The sequence below is a fragment of the Plecotus auritus genome, assembly GCF_963455305.1.
Source record: "Plecotus auritus genome assembly, chromosome: 2".
NCBI lineage: Eukaryota > Metazoa > Chordata > Mammalia > Chiroptera > Vespertilionidae > Plecotus > Plecotus auritus.
In genome coordinates, this window is record NC_137771.1 from 29,580,888 (window position 1) to 29,603,740 (window position 22,853).

The window sequence follows — 22,853 nt, forward strand, 5'->3', positions numbered from 1 at the left end:
TTTCCTACTCTGCAGAGAAAATCAGTTTCCCCAAAGCAGCTCCACCCACCTCTTGCTACCACATCCACCAACAAACTGCATTCTCTCCTTTCCTCCCTTTCCTGCCCGAGGCCAATCACGCCAGCACCTGAGCTTTGCCCCTTGCCCTTCCCGAGCCTCCCATTCCCCTTTCCCTTCCAGTAGTACTTAAATATGCTTAAGACTTCCCCATTAGAGAAGACAAGTCCCGTCCTCAGCCCCATGTCCCACCAGCTATAGTGGTCCCCTTCCTCCTGACTAAACATCGACGTCTGAGCTTTCCGTCTCTGTCCTTACCTCCCGTCATGCCTTGTGAAATCCAATCGGCTTCAGTCCCTCAAACCACCAACATTCTTTTCCAGACCCATTCCTCCCCGTTCCTCTGGTCCTGACCTCTCAGCAGCAACACCTGGCCTGCTTCTTGAAACTCTCTTCTTCCACCTCCAACACCCCCTCTCTCTTGGACCTCCTCCCACCTCCGGGCCCTCCATCTCCACCCGGGTTCTGGCAGCCTGCCAAGCGGATGGAGCATATTATCTTGAGCTTGAGTGCTTGCTTCTCTGTCCTGCTGCCTCCCCTCAGGAGAGCTACCACCCTCCTCCCAGGTCTACACATCAGAAACAGAGGCTTCACTGATGTTTCCCACTCAGCCCCCAGACTCATCCATCACCAGATCCTGGCCAGTCAGCATCCCAGACAGCCTGCACATCCACCCCAACACCTCACCTGAGCCGCTGTCTTTTGCCAACAGCTGCACAGCCTCCTCACTGGTCCCTGGCATCCTGTCAGACAACTCTATGCATTCGCATGCAGCAGCCACTCAGAGTCAGCACTCCCACCTGTCTTCTGTCCCCGTGGTCTGGCTGCTGCTCCAGCCACATTGGCCTGCTGCTCGCCCCTGACCACAACCAAACACCAATCTCCTTGAGGGCCTTGGCACCTGCTGACCCCCTGCCTGAGGCCTTGTGTCTCCCCAGGGAGCCCTCCCTGAACCCGCAGACCAGATGAGGTTCCCGTCCCACCATCTCTCCACTGTCTGTCTCCTCCATAGCACTTTACACAGACGTAATTAAAAGCTCATTTGGATAACTGCGGGTTTAACGGAGGTCTGCCCCACCGGACTAGGATTCCCGTGGGCAGAGGCTGTGCCAGGGTCGTGTTGCCAGACCTGCACTGTGTATGGGGCCTGGCCCCCAGCAGGAGCACAAGGGGTGCTTGTGGAATAAATCCATGAACATCACATCAAACGTGGCTTCCTGACATCACTGGCACATGTGTGTAGTTGCTGTGACATGGACCTCTCACAGACGCTGCCGTGCTTTATGGTTATCACACATGCTTCCTGTCTCAACGCCACAGTCCCATCCAGCCACATACCCACAGCACCGCTATCACACAGAGCCTCGTGGACAATGGCCTGCTGTGGCCACGTGACCAGACAGCTGTGGTCCCATGGTGTGTCATCAGGAGAGCTGCAGAGACCCATCGACAGGGTCAGGGGTCAGAGACCCAGAGACACACTTACTGGGTCCCAATCCTAAGAAGAGCTTTACAGACTCAATCACAGGGGCATAGACTCACTGACACACACCTGCAGGACTGCACAGTCAGGTGGTCAGATGTGGTAACACACACACTCACGGAGCCAGACGCACTCATGCAGGAGTCAGCAATACACAACGCCACCAAGTTATCACCAACAGCCCTGCGGATGGTCCCACACAGATAGCTATGTGGTCGCAGTGCAGGCACAGGGACACGCTCAGTCAAATGGCCCCATTCTCACATGGTGGGGGCATGAGGGCGGGAATAAGGGTGATGAGGAGATGAAATGTGGGGATACAGGGAGGGCGATGGCTGGTCTGGGCACAGCGAGTGTAGTGGTCCCACCGCTGAGGACTTCCTAGTCAGCTAGTGTGACCAACGCAGAGGCGGGTGGAGGAAGGAGATGAGTTACAGACACAGAACTTACCTGGGTGGGGCGAGGGGGCGTGGTAGGGACAGAAGTCAGGCAGGAAGCAAGGAGTGCAGTTGCCACCTGGACAGACTAGAGGGCACTTACCTGTCCCTCTCTATGAAGCCCAGACCAGAGTCCAGTCCAGGGCCCAGCTGACCTGACCGCCTGCCTGGTCAAGGGGGAGGGTGTGTGTGTGTGTGTGTGTGTGTCCCAGCCCAGCTGCAGCACGCAGCAGTCTCAGAAGACACTTACTGGACTGTGCCGTGCGGGCCTCAACTGTGGGGGTGAAGACGCCCAACCCCATCTCAGAACGGGCGGCCAGCTGGAAGTGGTACAGCGTGTCGGGCTTCAAGTCCTCTAGGGTGTAGGAGGAGGTAGGATCGAAGGTCACCTTGTGCTGGAAGAGCAGGGAGCACGCACTGACTGCTCTGACCTCAAAGGTCACTCAGAGGCTGTTCCCCAACATGGGTGCAGCTGACCCCTCTGGAGCCAGTGTGGCTCCGGTGTTGGCTCCATGCCACATGGCCACCTGGACCACACAAGGGACACATGGGCAGGGGAACACCTGGGACATGTAGCCCCAGGGGAAATTTAGGGCTCTGCCAGTGTCATGTGAGCCACACAGCCTGGGACACTCAAGGACAGACCTAGTGACTTTGCCCCCAGCACAGGGTGACAAAGACTAAGAACCGTAAAGGCTGCATAAGCCACAGAGCCCCAAGGAGGACCTCAGGGGTTACACAAATCTAGAAAGGCCTGCCCGGGTAAGCCCACCACAGACCCCCAGGGACCAGAAGCCCTCCTCCCTCCTCCTGTCCTTGCTGGGCACTCACCTGCTGGCCTTCATCCTCTGCTGCCCAGTACACCAGCTCATACTTGATGATCCGCTCCTGCGGGGGCAGCAGCCATGAGAGCTGGATCCTGGTGTCGGACTCCACCTCAGCCTGGAAGTCCGTGGGCTGGGCCGGCACTGCAACACCCCATGCCAGGCACCATCAGCCTCACCTGTCTCCCCGAGGGCAGGGCACCCAGGGGAAGGAGGCAGGGGAAGGCAGATCTTTACCCCCCACACCCTTACCCTGCATTCCAAGGGACCATGCATGTGTGGAATACAGGCCCTCATCCTCCCTGAACCCCAAGTACACAGTCTGTGGAAGTAGGTGCCACCACAGCCTTGGCCCACCCCGGCCCTTGCTCTGCCAGGGCCTTCCAGACAGCATGCTGCTCCCACCTACCTCCTTGCTGTGTCTTGACCTGGATGGTGGGGCTGGGGGGGCCATCGCCCACAGCGGTGAAGGCCAGTACGCGCAGGCTGTAGGTGATGCCAGGCAGCAGGCTGCCCACAGTGGTGAGGAGCCCCTCGTCTGTGTTGTGCTTATGCCAGGCGCTGAGGGGGCGGCGGGAGTCAGGAGTATAGTAGACGCGGTACCCCCGCACGAGGCCATTGGGCTCCTCAGGTGGTTCCCACTGCACCAGCATGGTGCTGGCACTTAGCATGCGCGCCTGTACACGGCGCGGTGGGCTGGAGGGTGCCTGCTCTCCTGTCCGCGCCCGCACCGCTTCACTCGGTGGCCCTCGCCCAATGCTGTTCACTGCCAGCACACGGAAGGCGTATTCTGAAAAAGGGCTGAGGCCGCCAATGCTGTAGCGAGTAGTGGCCACACCGTCCACCTCCTGGAAGGGGCCCTCCACGCCCGATGCACGGTACTGAATGCCATAGTAGGACACAGGCTCTGAGTTCCCAGAGTCCCAGGTGAGGGTGACGCTGGTGGCCGTTGTCTCTGTCACCACAAGGTCAATTGGAGGGTTCGGCAAAGCTGGGGACAAAGTGGGAGGCTCAGGGTTACCTGAGGTCATGACCTCAGGGGCCAACCCTGTTCTTGGGGGTCATCTAACCCAAATGTAGTTGACCCCCACAGCCCACCTTAAGAATGGCCAGGAACGTCCTTGAGGGCACCTAGCGGGGATGGTGTCTGTCAGTGCCTCCAGGGGCCTTGGGTCCTTGTGTCTAGACACGTCACTCTGGGACTCCCTGGATCCTCAAGTCAGCCCGTGACTCATCTGACAATCAGACCCAGACGTGACGCTGCCTGCCCGGGACCCATGCAGATGGGAGCCACACAGGCTGGGGGGTAGGAACCTGCTCTGCAGCTTGCCTGGGCTCACCTGTTGGTCCCTATGTGTAATAGAGGCTGGGGAGGGGGAGGTATTTCCTCAGGGAGTAGCCCTGGGCTTTAGAAAGAGCGATGGGCTGTTGGCCGCACAGGCCCAGTGACTTGGCTGAAATTAAAGATAGAGAAGTTCCAGGTCCACAGTCAACATTCAACAAATGATTATTGAGTGTCAGGAACTATGCTAGGGGCAAGGGCACGTATCACACAGACAGGTCCTGCTTTCATGGAGTTTACATTCCAGTGTGAGAGCCCTAGCTGCTTTGGCTCAGTGGATAGAGCATCAGCCTGTGGACTGAGGGGTCCCAGGTTCGATTCTGGTCAAGGGCATATGCCCGGGTTGTGGGCTTGATCCCCAGTAGGGGGTGTGCAGGGGGCAGCCCATCAATGATTCTCTCTCATCATTGATGTTTCTATCTCTCTCTCCTTCTCCCTTCCTCTATGAAATCAATACAAATATATTAAAAAAAAAAATTCCAGTGTGAGAGCCACAATCAACACGTTGATGATGATTCTGGTATGTGCAAGGACAGAAGAGAGCAAGGTGCTAGATGGGAAAAAATCCAGGGCATCTCCTTAGATGGGGTGACCAGGGAAGTTCTCACAGAGCTGAGACCCAGAGAACAAGATGGAGCCAGCGATGGCCAGGGCTGGGTGAGGAGCCCGGAGCATGAGCGTGGGGTGGGCAGCAGCGAGGAGGCTGCAGTGGGGATCCCTGGTCTTTATCCTAAAAGCCATGAGGAGACACTGGAAGGCTCTCTCCCTGTCTTCAAAGGGAGCAGCACGATCCTGCTGTACGTTACACAGATCACTTAAGTTGCAGGAGGGAGGGAGAGGGCCAGAGGGGGCAGAGTGAAAGCCGGGCGCACCGAGGGGGCTGCTATATATGAGTGCCTATTTCAGGGCTCCCGGGAGCCAACATCCTCCTTGGCTACTATTTATCTTACTTCACATCCTTCTTGCTGAGAGGATGGGAAACCCAAGTGTGGCGCTACGCAGGGTTAGAAGGGCGTGCTGTGGAGTCAGACCTCCCAGGGTTCAAGTGGCTGCTCCATTATTACTCTGTGGACCCTGCATGTCAGTTTCTTCTCTTGTAAAAGGGGATGATGAGAGTATCTACCTCCCAGGGTGACAATGAGACTGAATAATGTAATCTGTACTTCTCAGCCTGGCATCTGCCCTCAGGACTCAGTACCTGCTAGCTATTATTATTGAGACTATTAACAAAGACCCCTCCCTCCACTACTGAGGGCCAGGAGGACCCCAGAGCTGATGCACCCAGGAGAGAGAATGACTTGGCCCGGCCCGGCCCTACAGCAGCCATGCACCCTGGCACTCACCTTTCACTGTGACCTGGGCCATGGCCTCAATCATACCCAGCGAGGAGATGGCCACACAGGTGTAGTTGGCGGAACGCACGACATTGTTGAGCTCCAGCACGTTGCGGCCAACTGGCATCTCGTCTTCCTTGGTGAGCTCCTCGGCCCCCATCATCCACTTCACATAGGGCATGGGGGCGCCCACTGCGACGCACGTCAGATTCACGCTGCCGCCCGGCATCACCTCCTGGCTAGTGGGAGGGATGGAGAAACGAGGAGCCACACGGCGCACTGCGGGAGGAGGAGAGAGGCACTCACAGGCTGGGCAGGAGATACAGGAGGATGGAAGGGCAGGGGCCCCTCATCCAGGAAACCCCTCTTGTCAGAGCCAATCCCATCTCAGAGATAGGAGGGGCGGAGTCCCTGGACCCTGGCTTACCACCTCCCACCCCACTTTCAGGCTAGAAGCAGCACCTACACTCAGGGACTGTCTGGAACACGAGAGATTCCACAACCAAGCTCTCATTTTACAGCCTAGGGAACTGAGGCCCAGAAGAGTCCATCTGCCCAGGGTCACACAGGGACTCAGCGCAAAGGCCAGGTCTCCTCAAGGCCAGAATCTGGGTCACCTTCCAGTGCCTGCCCCTACCTGATCCTGACCCCTCCCCCACCCCCACCAAGGGTCTCCAGAGGGGCGAGCGGGGCACTAGTGAGAGAAGTCCAGGCACCCTAAGGTAAAGGGTCCTTGGAGCATGGCTGGAGCAGGGCAGAGGGTCAGTCTGGGAGTGCCTCTACCTCCAAGCCCAAGGGGAAGAGACGAAGGCAGTGGCATGCCACCTGCCGGGACCTCAGCCATGTTCAAGGCACAGCCGAGGAACTCAATTGGAGGGGCTGCCCCTCAGGAGGGCCTGGGCAGGGGCAAAGGGTCGGGTAGGGCCAGGGACGTGGTCCACGGGCAGGATGGGCATGATGATGGCAGTAACATGATGAGGGTGCCGAGCAGACGGCTTTCCACGCCAATGAACAGGATCTCAAGGGGGAGGGTGGCTGTGTCTGGCCACAACCTCCAGCCTTGGGCTCCGCAGATCAGAAGCTGTTCTGAGCTTCTCAGTCCAAGGTGCAGCCCAGTGACCTCCCCGCCCCCAAATTGCAAGCTTGGCACAGACATTCGGAACATGCAGAGAGGGAAGGCAGGCAAGACCTAGCCATGGGCAGGCATGCTTGGCACGCAGACGGGTCATGCAGCTGGTGGGCAGAGGCTAGGTGTGTCCTTCATGGGCACCCCTGCAGACAGGGCTGGAGAAGGCAGGCAGCAAGGCTAAATGACCAGAGGGTACCACCGAGAGTGCGGGTCTCAGAGGACCCTTGCTGGGGAGCCCTGGCATGCAAGACCATGATGCCCCACCAGGAGTACCTCCACTATGCGTTTCAGGCTCTGCTGCTTACACAGCCTAAAGCCACAGAATCAGAGCTGGAAACAAATGCAGAGACCACCTGGTCCAACCTCTGACTTCCCTGCACAGGGTCAAGCTGCGGCCCAGGGACCAGATATCCAGTAAATAAATCACCGTGCCCTATTATCGCACTGCCTAAAATGTCTTTCAGACCCACTAATTGCTCTCCAAATCCACGGCAACTGGTATCCCAAGGTCTAAGCCACACCATCTCTCTCTGGATTGCAGCATTGGGTTCCTCACTGTTTTCCTTCCGTGTCGTCCCCCAGGCCCCCTCCCATAATTGGCTTCCAACAAACAGTTGGCACAAATCTGCTCACATCACTTCCCTGTTAAAAAACTCCTGCATGGTTCCCCTCTGACTCCTCAGCCCAGAGTAACAGGACCCTACCTTACCCAGCCCCGACCTCAACTCCATCTACACCACCTCACTCTGAGGCCTCCAGACAGAACAGAAACACTGCCAGTCCCCTGAGTGGGCCAGGAATGACCAATGTCACGGGCTTGCTCGTTTCCCTCGGTGTCCCCAGGGTCACTGGGGTCTCAGCGTGTCTCATAGACATTTACCATTCTACCTTCTAGAACTGGCATCCTCATTTCCTCTAGGGGAGCCAACCCGTTCTTGCCATGTGGGGCATGTGACCCAGACCAGGCTAATACCATGCAGTCTTTAGACGTCTGCAAAAATGATTAGAAGAGCGACTTTCTTTCTCTACTGTGGTGGCTAAGCTTAGGGGACTGGGGACCATCTTTCACAAGATGAGAGGACCTGCTTGTGAACTAACAGAAGAAAGCAGAGCTAAGAGACAGGGCAGACAAATGCCCACCCAAACTTTCAATACCTGGATCCAGCCCTGCCTGACACCAAACCTACTTCTACTTTTTTCAGTTTGGTAAGGCTAGAGAGTTTCCTTGTTTTGATTAAGCTCATATAAGTGGGTTTCTGCCATTTGTCCTAAAGCTGGGAGTCTACACCGAATGACTACAGCAGGTCACAGGAAGAGCAATTTTGTGTGGCAGAGAACAAGTGGACCCTGGACCTTGGCTGGCAAGAGGAAGCCACGACACAGCTCCCTTTGAGCACGCTCCACCGATGGCACAAAAGTGAGGTCAGGAGACATGGAAAGGTGCAGTGGGCAGCCTGGTGGTGCGGGCACCCCTTGCCCTCTGGAGCTAGGCCTGAGGAGCAGGCCAGAGGAGCAGAGGCGCAGGCAGGTCTGTGTGCAGACCAGGCCCAGGCCTGTAGAGGGTCCAGGGTCCAGCACAGCACAGGGGGGCAGTTTTAACTGACCAAATCTTCTCTACTCTCAGCCAGAGGCTGCCTCATCTCGTCTTCGCTCGTGGCACTTCAGGGAAGGGAAACTCCGCTCTTGAGCACCTGCTATGTGCTAAAAGTTCCCATGGCTATCACCTCCAGTTACAGACAAGGGAACTGGCTTAAGACTGCTATTTCAGCCCTCGCCGGCTTTCTCAGTGGTTAGAGCCTCGGCCCTCGGCCCAAAGGGTCCTGGGTTCAATTCCCGGTCAAGGGTGCATACCTCGGTTGCAGGCTCGATCCCTGACCCTCTCCCCCACCCCCCAACCCCACCCTCCCGCCCTTCCTCCTTCCTCCTCCCTTTCTTCCACTCTAATTATCAGTAGGAAAATATCCTTGGGTGGGGATTTTTAAAAAGACTGATACTTTAGTGACATGCCCGAGCTTATCCAGGTACTAAGTCGGTCTGCCTGGTGAAAAGTGCATGCCCTTTTGAGCCCTGGCTGACAGGGCTGAAAAGAGACACCTAGGTGACTCCAGGGACAAGCTTCTGAAGCGTGTTGGTTTCTGGGTTAGCCAAGGCTCTCCAGGTGGCACATGGGTGGGACGTAGAGAGCTTGTGTCAGGTGAGAGCTCTCGGCTGCAAGCTTGACCCCAGTCAGTGGCAGAATCTTGGGTTCTGGTCAGATCCCTGACATAAGAACAAAGAGCCCCAGGAAAAGGAAGTAGGTCCTTGATCAATAAACCCTGGGTTCCAACCTAAGCAGTGTGGAAAGCTGACTGGACTTGACCCCCGAAAGTCCCTGGAGGACAAGGTATTCTGTTCCACTGTCATCCCTAGCAGCAGGCAAGGGCCTCCAGCCCAGACACTCCTGGGTGTGCGAACCCTGACGCTTTCACAAGGACAGTGCGCTTCAGCCACATGGCGAGAGGCGAGAGACAACCTTCTGGGGTCGCCAATGCCCGTGGGGCCATGCATCTTGGTCCTGCTTGGACAACCATCCCCAGTCCCACAGCCCAGAGGGGCTGGCGCCTCGCTACAGCAGCCCCACTGTCATTCTTCCTGCTAACACAGACACGAGGCCTCCAAAAGGGACAGGACTCACCCTGGACTCAGTCTATTGACAGAAGCAACAGCAGGGAAGGAAAACCCAGAGCTGGGAAAAAATGCACTTAGGGTCTAATCTTGAGCTCCAACAATGCCAGTCTCTTACTGTTCCTCATGTATCCTGAGTGCTGACATTTTATAGACAGTTTCCAAAACAGGGCCTTGCCATTTCTGGATTATATTTTAGCTGTAACTTTTAAGTCTAATTATTTGCGCTGACAACCCCTATAATGGGGCGGGGCGGCGCCTGGAGACACCGGCATTCAGTGGAGTGACAGCCTAATAGCAGGGGGAGGCTGCCCCGCAATCTGCATTCACTCGAGGAAATTTCTCTGATGAAAATAACACAACATTAAGGAGGGGATAAAGGGGCAGGATCCACTGTATCAAGATAAAATAACTCTTTAATAAATAACCTCGTGGCTGCCGCAGAGCAGTAATTAAATGCCGGCGCACTCGGCGCACAGTTTTAAGTAAAGCTGGAAAAATGTAAGATGTAATTATCAGTGCCAAACAAATTACCAGCCCAGCAAATCCCCCCGGAATATTTAGAAACTCATTTCTGCCTTCCTGTTAAATATTTGTGTCCGTGCTTATTTTTGGGGGGACCACTGAGGGGGAGGAGAAGGGACAAGGGACCAGGAGGGTGGGGGAAAAGGGCATATAGGGAGGCAGCTGCAGGCTGCGCTGTCTGCTGATGGCTGTTTTCTGACTGCACGGGCAGATCGCCCGGTCAGCGAAATGCTGTAACCCAAATGCCCCAGAGCTCAGGAGTGCATATGGATGGATGCTCAGGGCTGATATCTGAGCTGAGGCTGCAGCCCTCCTCTCAACGGGCTCCCTCTCCCTCATGGAGGAAACTCAAGCCACAGAGATGATTCAGAGGGGACCAGGTGGCCCAGCTCAGCTCCTTGGGCCTCCTCTACCACTCAGACCACGGGACACAGAAAGAACCGCTAGCCCCTGCGGGTGGGCAGAGAACAGCCCATGTGAGTCTGCTCTGGGAAGGGCTGGAACGGAGTCTCCAGGAAGCCCTTTCCAACCTGTGGCTGGGACAGGGCCTCTTCAGGGCTCCCAAGTGGGCCTCACAGCTGCAGTTGATTGTTCAAGGTGTGACCCAGCATGGGGCTGAGGAAATGGGAGCTGTCTGGCAGACTTGGGCAGAGAGAGGGGCCTGGGGCAGGTGGGAAGCTTTTCGTTTGGATCTGGCCAGAGAGGAAAGAGGCAAGAGGGTAGGAGACATCCTCGGTGAGCCATGATACCACCTACCATCCTAGGCCACGGACACTAGGCTCAGTAGGCACACCAGGGCTGCAGGACTTCTGTCCTGGGCTGCATGACCTTGAGGGGGTGAGCTCCTTCCAGATGAGCCTTTTCCCTTTGTCTTCCCAGTGGTTTCAGCTGAGCTCAATAACACAACATTGAGGCAAACGTGGAATTAAGTGACTGGAAGGCCCACAGGTACACATAAAGCACCTCAGCTCCTAACTCCCACAACCACACCTGAATTTCACCTGGAACAGACAGCTGGCCTAGCCCGGGCACAAAGGTGAAGGGCAGCTTCGTGCCATGTACCAGACTCGCCCAACCCTGCAGGGTAGCCCAACTAAGGGAACATGCAGACACAAGGTGTATCAGGGACCCAAGCAGCAGGAACATGCGGGGCAGGGGGACCTGCCCACCCACGCCGGTCCTGCCCGCCTGTCAGCCCAAACAACAGACAGCAGAGCCCGACTAGCGGGCAGGCCAGGCCGGAGCGAGCCCAAGGGAGCTGGCCGTGCCCGCTGGTCCCTACAGACGGGAGCATCCCATCGACGGGAGAACTGTAGATGGATAAGAAGTGAAAAGGACCAACCTTCTCGCTGATCTGAGAGATGAGAGTTTGGGTTGATGGCAGAGTGCGATGAGGATGAGGAGGGAATAAAAAAAAGACAAGGAGAAACACAGAGAGAGTAAAAACAGGCCAACCTTCATCTGCCCACACAGCACGGAAACGAGACAAGACTCTTGTGCCCCACGCACACGCACGTGCACACAGGTGCGCGCGGACCACGCCGCTCACAAAAGACTCAGGACTCATGGAGGACACAGTGGACAGGGCTGAGTCCCCTGGCAGGGGCTGGGACGCCAAGGGCGGGACCGGGAGGTGTGGAAGTGGGGCACAGGCAGGCCCATGCTTCACGCACACCCCATGGCTTGGACAGACCCAGAGAGCTGGGCTCTGGAGTCAGGGCCCACCCACCCCACAAACCCATGAAGCACACGAGCCACCAGAATCCCGCCACCCTGAGGAAGCCCCACGCTGCACGGCACTAATGTGAGGAGCTGGTCTGGGCACCTGTGGGGAGAAAGGCTGTGAAGACGTCGCCCTGTTTAGAGACAGTTGTGACCTAGTGGCCAGCTCCCTGCAGAGAAGGGGAAAGTCAAGGGCAGGTAGGGCAGGCTCTGCAGAGGGTGTGGCCTTGCCCTGGCTCCTGGCAGCTGTACGTCCTGAGAGCTGGAGGAGAGAAATGCTGTGGATGGAAGGAGAGAGTGAGTCACTCTGGGGGAAGTCAGATGGTGAGGGAGAGAGGCTGGCCCACAAGGCATGCCTGGGCCCGCGAGACCGTGGGTGGAGCTGCGGGCAACTATGAGCAAAGTCAGAGTAACTGGATGATGCATCCTTCCCCCACCAGTGCTATCCTGACAGCAGCAGTGGCTACTGACTGCCAAGCATTTCCTGCATGCCTGGCGACACGCCGGGAACTTTACACTCGCTGTCCCATTAAATGCGGCAACCGCAGGGCCTCAGAGAGGCAGTGGAAGCCCAGAGAGTCTGGGGGATAAGAGGCAGGATGTGAGGTAGACACTGAAGCCAAATCGGAGGAGGACACATGACCTCGACCTTAGTGGACAAGATGGATGGAGATGACTGCCCATGGGAGGCCGTCCATGCAGCGCAGTTCTCACCTGCAGGGATTCCCCCAGGCAACACTGGGCTAGGTCTGGAGACATTCTGAAGTGTCATGACGAGGGGGTATTACTGGCATCTAGTGGGCCTGAGATGCTGCTAAACACCTGACTGCAATGCACAGGACAGCCCCATACAACTGAGAGTTATCCAGCCCGAAACGTCAATTGTGCCCAAGCTGAGAAACCCTGGGCTAGAGTCACACTGATCTGGATGCTGAGGCTTAGCTACTGAGAGCTGGTGCCCCAGGCCTGCAGGTAACTGGCAGTGCCTCTGCTGGGAGGTGGGGGCGAGTGGATGCAGACTAGCAGGCAGGCCAGCACTGGGGTTCAGGACACAGAGCTGGTGGCTAGCACAATGGGAGCTGCCCTAGAGGAGCTGGGGAGGAAAGCGGGGCTGTGCCAGGACTGAGATCAGGGTGGGAGAGAGACCAGAGGAAGGACCCGAGGAGCAGGGCTGTCCAGGTGTCTACAATCTGGAAGGGAGGGCCTGTCCTGGGGCTGTAGAGCAGGCCGCTCCCAGCAAAACAGGTTCAGGTGGGGTCCGGGGACAGAGACTTAGGACTGGCCCTGAGATACCAGAGCCCACAGGAATGTGTGTGTGACTGAGAGAGGCAGAGACAACCAGAGCCAGGTTGAAACAGCCTGTTTTAAGGATCCCATGCCAAATGAGGCTAGAACTAAAGGACCCCACATGCCCTGCCCAAAGGCTTGAGGCAATGGGCCAAGAAGGCAATTCCAAAAGACCTGGTGGGGCTAGGGGTAGGGATGGGCCATGGCAAGAGTCAGTCAGGGTCCTGCCTGAGTCCACCATGTATGGACAGGGGGGGCCCTGCAGACAGGGAGGCTCCAAGGGGCTGAGGATCAGAGCTCCGCAGTCAGTGCTCAAGCTGCTGGCTGTGGCAGTCAAGCTCAGGTCATCTCCAAAGAGACCCACTGCCCATTCTCAGGGCCGAGGCCAGTGTGATGGTGGCTTCAGAGAAAGCTGCCCCCTCCCCACCCCCGATGACAATGCAGGGTCCATCCACCGTGGGTCTGGGCCCCCTCCTGCCTTTGTACAGCCTCTGGCAGCTCTGCCCCAAGAAATGTTTGGTCAGGACCACCGGGCATGTGGAAAGGTCCAGGCGGAAGAGACAGGTCTTTGACAAGGAAGGCTCTTTCCAGCTGCTCGTCTCGCAGAGGGGACTTGTCAGGCCCCTGCACGCCTGTCAGAAGTTCTGTCTGGAGCAGTGTAGGGGGAAGGCTGTGCAATTTACAACACTCCTCTTGGCCTTTTGGTGGCTTTGGTGCTCCAGGTCTCCCTGCTCGGATGCCGTTCCTTTTAGGCAGGTCCTGGGATAGCTCAGGTGAGCCTCAAAGAGCAGCACACCTGACAAGGGGGCCAGTGCGGACCTCCTGTCCCATGCCAACTCCAATGAAGCATAACATGCCCATCACCAAATGGGCTGGCAGGCTGTAACCTGTCAGTAACCTGTGCCCTGACATGGAGCAGCCCCTTCCATTAGAAGGGGCTTCCCAGGCTCAGTCCTGATGCAGGGAGGTGGTTTTTGCTCTGTCTGACCATGTGGTCCCAAAGAGTGGGACAGGCCACTGCTATTGCCCCACCCCGTGCCTGGCCCTGGGTGGATAGGCGGACAGCCCTCGTGAAGTTCACTGAGCACTTAGTGTGCTGAAATCATCACCGTGAGGAAGCCCCATCCACTTTCCTTTACAAGTCCCCGAGGGAGCTGGTTTCACTTTTACTGCTGCCCATCTGTGCAGGAGGGCTCAATGAGGGAATGGTGGGAGGGACGAGGATTCCCAGGGCCCCTCCTGGGCATAAATGCACACCAGACTCAGCATGTTCATAGGAAGCAGCAGGTGGCCAGCTTAATTGCCCTAGGGCTGTGAGCACAGCAGAGACTGGACACTCCAAAACAGTCCCCAGGCCCTCTCTGCTGGGTATCTGGTCTTGTGAAAACGCACGAGCCACTCAGTCCCAGCAAGGAATACCTGGAACACGGTAGGTGATCACCTACAGGGCTGCCTCAGCCTGACCCCCTACAAAAGGGTCCTGGTTGGTACCAGAGTACAGCTGGCTTCCCCTCCAGGAAGGCCCCAGGCAGACCTGGCCAGAGGGTAGGCACACCTGGCCTGGAGCCCACCCTGCATGGGGAAAAGGGCGAAGGGCAGACTCTAGGACAGGGGTGGGCAAACTTTTTGACTCGAGGGCCACAATGGGTTCTTAAACTGGACCGGAGGGCTGGAACAAAAGCATGGATGGAGTGTTTGTGTGAACTAATATAAATTCAAAGTAAAGGAGCGGAGAGGAGAGCAAGAGAACCGGATAGAACAGCCGGATCCGGCCCGCGGGCCGTAGTTTGCCCACGGCTGCTCTAGGAAGACTAGGCAGGTGTGCACGTTTACACACAAGTGTGTGTGCCTGCACACACACACACACACACACACACACACAAAGACATGTCTGCTTGGGGGGCTCTGGGCCCATGTGGCAGGACCTATAAGAGATACAAATGCTCCCAAGAGTGGCTGCTTCCCAGTGGGCCTGCAGGGAAGAAAGGCAGAGCAGTGGTGGACATTATGAGCTTGCTCAGTTGGAGCTGCTGCTGCTGCTATGACAGCTGCAGAAAGAGGCGGGAAGGAGGAGACTGGACTCATGGCAGCCCCCATGTGTCCACAGCCAGGAGGGGCAGCTCAGCTCCTTGGAGACAGGGCCAGCACTGCAATGCCCGAGTCCTTACCTCGCACATATAGGTTGGCGGGGGCCGAGTAGCGTGTGCCTGCAGAGTTGGTCGCCACACACTCGTACTTGCCTTGGTCTGACTCCTCGCTGCTCTCAATCTGCAAGGCACCTGTGGGGGCATAAAGACAAAGTTCAGGCCTGGAACATGGGGCGGAGTCTTGACAGCATTTGTGGCTTGTACTGATCAGATGTTGCAGACATCGGGGCCACACCCCAAAATCAGTGCTGCTTCCAGGAAGCTCTCCCTGACTAGCCCAGTGGTCTCCTGGCTGGAACCAAGGGTTGTAGTCTGAAGCACAATGCTGCCCCACCCATCAGCTCTGCCAGGGGCTCTACTGCCAGCCACTGACTGTCCACTACCCTCCGGCCAATACTGAAGCCTGTCTGCCAGGGAGCATTCCCATTAATGCTCCCGGCTGTGCCAGGCCACGCAGAGCCAGGCGTGGGAGGGAACAGCCTGCAGACCTGCTGGCCTAGGATGTGCAAACGTGCAATGCCCTCACCGGGCAAGAGCCTGGGAACCTGCCACCCACCAGAATCCCACAGGAAGGAAGGGGCTTGCCCTGGGGGCCTGGTTCCAGCTGCCTCTGCTCACAGCACCCATCCTCCCCTCCCACTGGCCCCACCCATTCCGGCTCCTCTCCTCAGCCTGGTCCCACTAAAGTGCTTCGACCCACCACGGCTCCTGCATAATTCAGGAGGCTAATGGAGGCTGTAGCTCCCACCCCGGCCGGCGCCCTGAGGGGCTGCTCTGGCCGCAGACGGACAGACAGGAGCCAGGATGGGCGGGGGGCGGGGGGGGGCAGTTGAAAAGGACTCTCACAGAGGGTAGAGGAAACTTGGGCTTGGGGCCCATCCTGGTAGGTCCAGGAGGGGGAGCCCAATGCGAGGGTGGTGGTGGGAGAGTGAAACATGATTTGGCCACTCCCCCAGTCCTGGCAATAAACACTTGAAAAAACTGCCTGTGAGAGCACACTGGGCAGACTGTGTAACAGTAACTCCTGAGGCACAGGTAACACCGCTTCCCTGGAACAAGCCGACAGACAATCACACCCACAGAGGACAGTCCAATGGACAGTGAATAACCAACCCCACAGGACACAGCCTGACAGAAAACCACCGCCTGCACAGAACAGCCAGAGTGACCCTAACAGCCCGCCCCTCCCAGGGCCCAGGCCGGCTGACAGTCATACCCACAGAGGACACAGACAGAACTTTGGACCCCAACTGACTGGTCTGGACAGGAGCCACAGGAAGAGGTCCAAGCCACACTCTCATGGCCCAGGCCCCAGGGGAGGACCACCACGGTCCAAGCTGCAGCCCCTTTACTGCCCGACATCCCTCTCCCACCATCCAGACCCAGGGCAGCAGGAGCTGAACACCCAGGGGCTTGGGAGCTGGAGACGGAGAAGGGGCTTCCCAGGCTCAGTCCTGAGGCAGGCAAAGGGCTGGCCTGCCCTGTGGTCCTGGCTTCAGTGGGCATCAGGGAGCGTGAGGGCCCAGGGTACGTGCCAAATACACTTCTGCGAGAGCAGCCCAATGGGCACCCGATAGGTCATGTTCATGGGATGGATGGACGCTGTCACAGAAAACGTTCATTCAAACAGGTGGGGTTGGCTGGGGGGCTGCACTAAGTTCAGCTCAGCTGGGGTGGGAGGGGTGCCAGACAGGAAGAGGAAGCAGTGTCTGGGTGAGAGCCCTGCTGGGAGAGGAGGCTCCCCTGCACTGAGAACCAGGACTGGTCAGGGGACCCAACACAGACCCTGAGCCTATTTGTACACAGAAACCCCCAAATCTGGAACCAACCTCCACAGGGTGGCAGCTGCTCTTCCCAGCCCCAGCTTCTGTCCTGAGACCACCCTGGCCCTGAACTCCGAGGGCCTAGATGTGCCCGAGGACACTTGTGAGGTGGGAAGAAAAGGATGCAAGTAAATACAGTATAGAAGCAACCACTTTGCAGGGTGTCCGCTCTGCGCCAGACGCTGCCCAAACCCTTATCCTCTCCTCCAATCCTCACAGTCCCATGAGGTGGGGCCTTGGCCCCAATTTAAAGAGGACACAGACTTCTGAGAGGAACCCATTTTCTGAAGGTAACATAGGTGGTGAGTCACACTTGAACCCGAATCTTTTAGTCCAGAGTCTGGGCTTTGAACCCTTGGGCTGCAGGGCTTCTGCAGGAGAGCAGCCAGGGGTTAATAGGTCAGGGGGTCTAGTCACACAGGACCTGTATTTCTCAGCTGTCATCCCTCCACCTTCACTAAAGTCTTCACTACCTGCTCCTCCTAGTGTTTGCTGGGCTGAGGTACTTACAGGATGGCCCTCGTTTTACCATGGGGCCAGGATGTTAAAGGGAGTTAATAACTGAGGGATCCAAGACAAAGGAGGTTCTTGGGAGGAAAGGAAAGGCCTCATCATGCTCTCCCACCTCATAGGAAAACTCTCCCTCTGGGCAAGCCTTGAGGACCAGGGCTTGGCTTCACTGCAGGAGCCCTTCTGTGGGGCTGGCCTGGGAGGCAGGGCCGTAGGGCTTGCCGTCCCCAAGGTGGGGCTCAGCTGTCTTCACAATCCAGACTTGCAATGGATGAGTCCACAGGAGGGAATGACCGAGTGTGGATGTGTGTGGTGGCCGGTGGTGTTGAGGGGCCAGAGCTGGAGATGAGGCTGGAGAGGTCAGGATGGGGATGGGGGAGGTGACGGACTGGACGGGATGGAGTGGTGGTGACGCAGTGGCGAGGCGTGGCGTGGCGTGGCGAGATGCACGGACAGCATTCTTACCTCTAATTGGTGAACCACCTGGCGAGGTAATTTGAATGCAAATAAGATCAGAGAGAAGCATTAGTACAAAAGGAAGGAAAGCCACAAAAAGCCAAATCAGATAAAATAAAACGCGAGAAAGGGCCTTATATACACGGAGAAATTGAGGCCTGAGTCAGGCTGACGCAGGTAATGTGTGCGCAAGCACCAGAGCTGAGTGTGGGTGAAGCTGTGCCCCCGGGTCACTGGCACTACTCTGAGGCGTGGGGGAGGGGGTGGGGGTGGGGGTTGGCAGGGCTGGGGGTGATGGGCATCAGGATGGTGAGTCGGGGTTCCTGCAGACCCCACTGGCTGAGGCCAACGGAGTGGGGAGGTGAAGAAAAGAGGTAGCACCTCCACCCCGCAGGGCCACCCAAATCCACAGGTGGGGTGGATTTCTAAACAAAGCACTTACCAAAACAAACCCGGGCATTTAAGCAGACAAAGGGCAAAAAGGAGGGCTCACCGTAAGTGATCACCAGGTCTCCCTGAACAAACACACCAGCTCACCCTGCCGCTAGTCCAGGCTGAGCTTACAACCTAGTGGCAGACCCTGTGAAGCCCAAGTGACCACTGAGCTCTCCCCAACCTGACTGGTGAGCACCAGAGGCCAGTGCCTACCCTGTGTCTGTTCAGAGCAGTAGCTGAGGGGGCCAAGTGCTCACCCTCCAAATGCCCAATGCCGGGCTAGTGTGAGGTCTGAGCAGGCTCTCTTCCCCACGGGGGGCCTCCTCTGAGGCTGTGCTCAGGCCCCTTCTCCCCCATCCAGAGAAGCAAGGAGTCCGGGGGTGGGCCCAGGCCCAAAACTGCCTCCCCTACTCCTCTCTGTCCACCTCTGGGGGAGGGAAGTGTGCCAAGAGACAAAACTGATCACTATCCCATGGACCCAATGACACACACCCAGGAGGAGTTATCATCCATCACCCGCCCAGGGGGATTACCCATCTCCACAGAGGAATGAGTAAACCAAGTGACCTGCCCAAAGCTCAAGGTCACATAGCTTTTGAGTGAAGTGGCAGGAATGGACCCAGTCTGTCTGGCTCATGGCCCTCCTGCAAACACAGAGGCTAGAGAGAAGGCAAATGCAGCTTTTGGGGCCTGGAGTGTGTGTGTGAGGGGTGCAGAGATTGTCTAGAAAGAGCCATCATCACAATGACCCTCCAAACTTGGTCCACGGACCTTCACTGTCCCCCAAACCCCGTCAGAGGGTCCACAGGTTAAAATGATTTTCATAATACTGAGAAGTTATTTGCCTTTTTCACTCTTGTTCTCTCATAAACACGCGGTGGAGTTTTCCAGAGGCTCCACGATGTGCGATATCGCAACCGACCGAACGCAGAAGCAGACGTGAGAATCCAGCCGTCCTCTAGCAAGCCCAAAATTAAAGAAGATCTGTGAGAGTGTACAACAATGCTGCTCTCTTCTCGCTAAACGTTTTGTTTGAGAAAATATGATTATTTTTCATTAAATTTATATTATTTATCTTAACATGTAATGGGGGTTTAAGTTATTTAAAAGTCAATTAACAAATATTTAAATCTTCTCGGTCTTATTATCTAATATGGCAAATACTGATAGATAAAACCCACACAAACAAAAGCTCTTTGAGGTCTTCTGATATTTGCAATCAGCGGTCCTGAGATCAAAAAGCTGACAACCACTGACCTACTCCTGCAGTCCAGCCTGACCTGGGAGGGGTGGCCGTGTAAACGGTCCAGTCTGGGACCCCTAGCTCCTGGCCTCAGCTCTTCTAAAACCCAACTTGCATCCTGGCCAGGTGGCTCAGATGGTTGGAGCATCATCCTGTACACCAAAGGGTTGTGGATTTGATTCCTGGTCAGGGCACATACCCACGTTGCGGATTTGATCCTTAGTCAGGGTGTGTGAGGGAGGCAAATTGATCGATGTTCCTCTCTCACATTGATGGTTCTCCTTCTCCCTTTCCTTCTCTAAAATCAATTTCAAAAATTAAAAAAGAAATTAAAACCTAACCTGCAGTGTGATCAGTCTCTGGACATCTCAGAACAGCCATTTTTTCATTAAACTGAAATAAGAATTTGCCTTTTCCATGTCTCAAGGTGGCTGTGGGAGACTAGAGGGAACCTGGGAGTCAGCACTGCCCGTGAGCTGCCAGTGTGCTCAGGCCAAAGGGAAACTGTGACCACGAGCCGACAGTATGTTCTCCTTGGAGGATGGATGGCAGGGCAGAATGGGGGGACAGGCTGGGGCTGGCCAGCAGTCGGGGGGTGGGGGGCTCAGGCCCACTCCAATCTGGGGTCTGTGGGCTTCCTCTGGCAGCCATACCCTGGCATCTCAATCTTGGCTCAGGTGCTGGGGGAGTGTGGAAGGAGACTGCTCTCTGAGTGAGCAGGCAGACATGTATGTTATGTTGTCCTCGGTGCATAAACCATGATGGGATGGCAGCTCACACACTCAGGCCACCGGGATGCCCTTTGGGGCTCTGTCCAGGCACAGCGAGTGGCCAACAGCTTCTCTCAGAGCCCCATGTGGAAGGTGAGTCCCTACTCACTGCCCTAGTGACACTGCCTGCTCCTGACTCGATTTCCACTCTCTCTGAGCCTGTCCCATTCCTCTTGGTCCCACACTGGCTCTCAAGTTCAAACTCTCCAAGACATTCATGTTGTAGCAGGTCACAGCCCTTCAGTGAGGAACACGCCTGTGGAGCAGAGCTCACACCTGGACATACACCACCAGCTGCCCTCCTACCCAGCACTGCTCTAGGGCCAAACCCTGGTGACATGTGCTGTGGCTTGGCCCAAAGATGCCTGAGGAGTTCTGGGCACTGGTCAGGAGGGGCCTGAGGTCTGGACACAATGGGACTGTGGCGCTCTGCAGCCCTAGCAGGGCCCAGCCATTCCCCAGGCCCCAGGTTCTGCATATGTGATACTAGAAGGCTCCTGGGGGACCTCACACAGGGAGTTCCCTGGCCCTGTTCTTCCACATGTGACTCCAGGTGACCTTCTTAACTCAGCCATGAAGTGGGCATGATAATCACAGCCTGTCCCACTTCTCAGGGTTGCTGGAGAATCCAGTGCAACCAAAGGCAAGAAAGCGCTTTGTAAACCGTCGGTGATGCGTAAACCGTGAAAGTCCCTGTAAACAGCCGAGTGCTCAGGGCCTGATTCCATTCTAAGAAGGGATGTCTCTGTCAATGTGCATGGAACAGCCCCAGCACATTGTGAAGTGACAAGAGGATAGGGGCAGCTGCTCCTGGGATCAGGGGCCAGGGGCCAGGGTCAGGCAGATGGAGAGTCCTGTCCATTACCTCTACCAGAGGTGAGATGGCTGAGTCCCCTCAGGTGCCATCTTATTCTATCCTAGCAGCTGGATTTTGGGCCTGCAAACCTCAGGTCACAGCTGCCAGGGGCAGAAAGGTCTAACAAAGAGGTCTTTCCTGGACCTGGAAAGCAGAAGGAGTAGACATCAGTCCGTAGGGACAAGGTTAAAGGTCACGTTCATGAAATAATTCATCAACAAGGGCTCAGAGATACCTGTCCCGTAGCCTATCCCAGGCTTGTGGGGGCACTGGGGAGACTTCGTAGAGGGGAGCCAGCCCCAGGCCCTCCCTCTAAGGAGAGCCCAGCCGAAGTGAGCAGAGCTGGAGCCAGGTGGTAAAAATGCAAAGTGGGATGAGTCCTAAAGGAGGTTTTAGGCAGAGAAGAGTGGGGCGTTACATTCCGGTGAATGTGAGCAGAGGGCCAGATGGGGTCAGGGAGGTCAGTGCAAGTGGCTCAAGCCCTGTTCCCAGGGCCCTCACCATAAGCTAAGGCGGAAAGGTAAAACTCTGACTGCCACGGTCTCACTCAGTGCTCCCTGAAACCCATTTTTAAAAATGAAAACACTGAAACGCAAAGAAGTTGAGTAACTGAGGTCACAGAGCTGGTAAGGGGTGCAGCCAGGACCCAATGAAATTAAGCAGGAGATGTGAGCAGGGGGAGACAGAGAAGGGTGTGTGCCCTGTTCATGTAGGCAACGAGGGTGTCAGAGTGCAGAGGGACAGGAGCAGGACACTCTGCCGGCTGCTGGAGGATGGATTCGAGGGGGGAGCCTGGAGGCAGGGAGAATTGGGGACCTGGGACATGGCCAAGGCAGGCAGCAAAAGGAGGAAAGGGCACCAACTTGAGAGTCATGATGGTGCCAAATCAAGAGGACTTGGTAGTTCTTTATTAGGAGGAGTCAGGGTTTCAGGCTGGGAGGCTGCCACGCACAGAGGAGGGTACGGCTGTCTGGGAAGGTCACCATTCATCACGGTCAGGGTGCACCAGGAGGCAGATACATTTTTTGGTCTAGAGCACAGGGAAGATGTCTGGGCTGGAGAGACAGATCTGGGAGCTGCAGGAGTGGAGATGGTACCAGAAGCTACAGGAAAAGGTGAGCAGGCCAAGGGAACAGCTCTGTCCACGGGGCAAGGGAAGGGCTCCCAGGCTCCCCAGCTGAGGAACAAGCAGAGGAAGAGGGGACTGCAGGGCAGACAGAGAAGTAAGAGAAAAGCCAGGGAGGCCTGGGAGGGAGTGGTGGGGAAGGAGGGAGAGTGTGAACTGCTGCTGAGAGGACGAGGAGGCTGAGGCCTGGGCAGCACTGGGTGGAGTACTGGGCGGCAGCCAACTCGCAGGGCAGTGAATGGGTGGCACAGGGCCCGGCACACGGCAAGCACTACATAAATACTTGATGAACGCACGCGCAAGACAGCGTGCCTTCCCAGAACTGCTGCCACGGACAGGCAATGGCACTGGGGTGGAGGCCAGACCTGCGGGGAGGGCCATCTGGCTGCTTGGGGAGCCTGCCGGCGGGGGCTGTGGGGCAACGCAGAGGAGCTGAACTGTACCGGCCGCTGGGCAGCGCTGGGCAACGACTACAAACGCTGCCGGACTGTTTCCTGCCTTGATTATGGCTGTTTTAATTAACTGCTCTACAGCTGCCTCCATCTTGTTGAGTTTTAATTAAATTAAATGAGCTAACACTTCATAGGCTGTCTCAGGCGGCCGTGGCTGGGGCCGGAATCCTGCCCCTGCCGGGCACATCAGCTCTCCCTCCTCCCTGGGCACCACAGGGAGTGGCAGGAGAG

General features: G+C 56.7%; 1 protein-coding gene across 11 annotated transcripts in view; it reads right to left on the reverse strand.

Annotated features, from left to right (window-relative positions):
* The window catches only part of PTPRF (protein tyrosine phosphatase receptor type F), an 82,994-nt gene that overhangs the window by 26,035 nt on the left and 34,106 nt on the right, over positions 1-22,853 (reverse strand). For 6 of the 11 annotated variants that reach the window (XM_080654532.1, XM_080654530.1, XM_080654526.1 and 3 more), the window contains exons 7-12: positions 17,750-17,767; positions 14,973-15,083; positions 5,487-5,756; positions 3,211-3,792; positions 2,809-2,945; positions 2,228-2,372 (exon numbers count right to left, since the gene is read on the reverse strand). In XM_080654532.1, coding sequence (XP_080510658.1) covers positions 2,228-2,372; positions 2,809-2,945; positions 3,211-3,792; positions 5,487-5,756; positions 14,973-15,083; positions 17,750-17,767 — 1,263 coding nt within the window. The remainder of the gene's footprint in view (positions 1-2,227; positions 2,373-2,808; positions 2,946-3,210; positions 3,793-5,486; positions 5,757-14,972; positions 15,084-17,749; positions 17,768-22,853) is intronic. The other 5 variants (XM_080654524.1, XM_080654523.1, XM_080654529.1 and 2 more) reach the window with 1 other exon arrangement.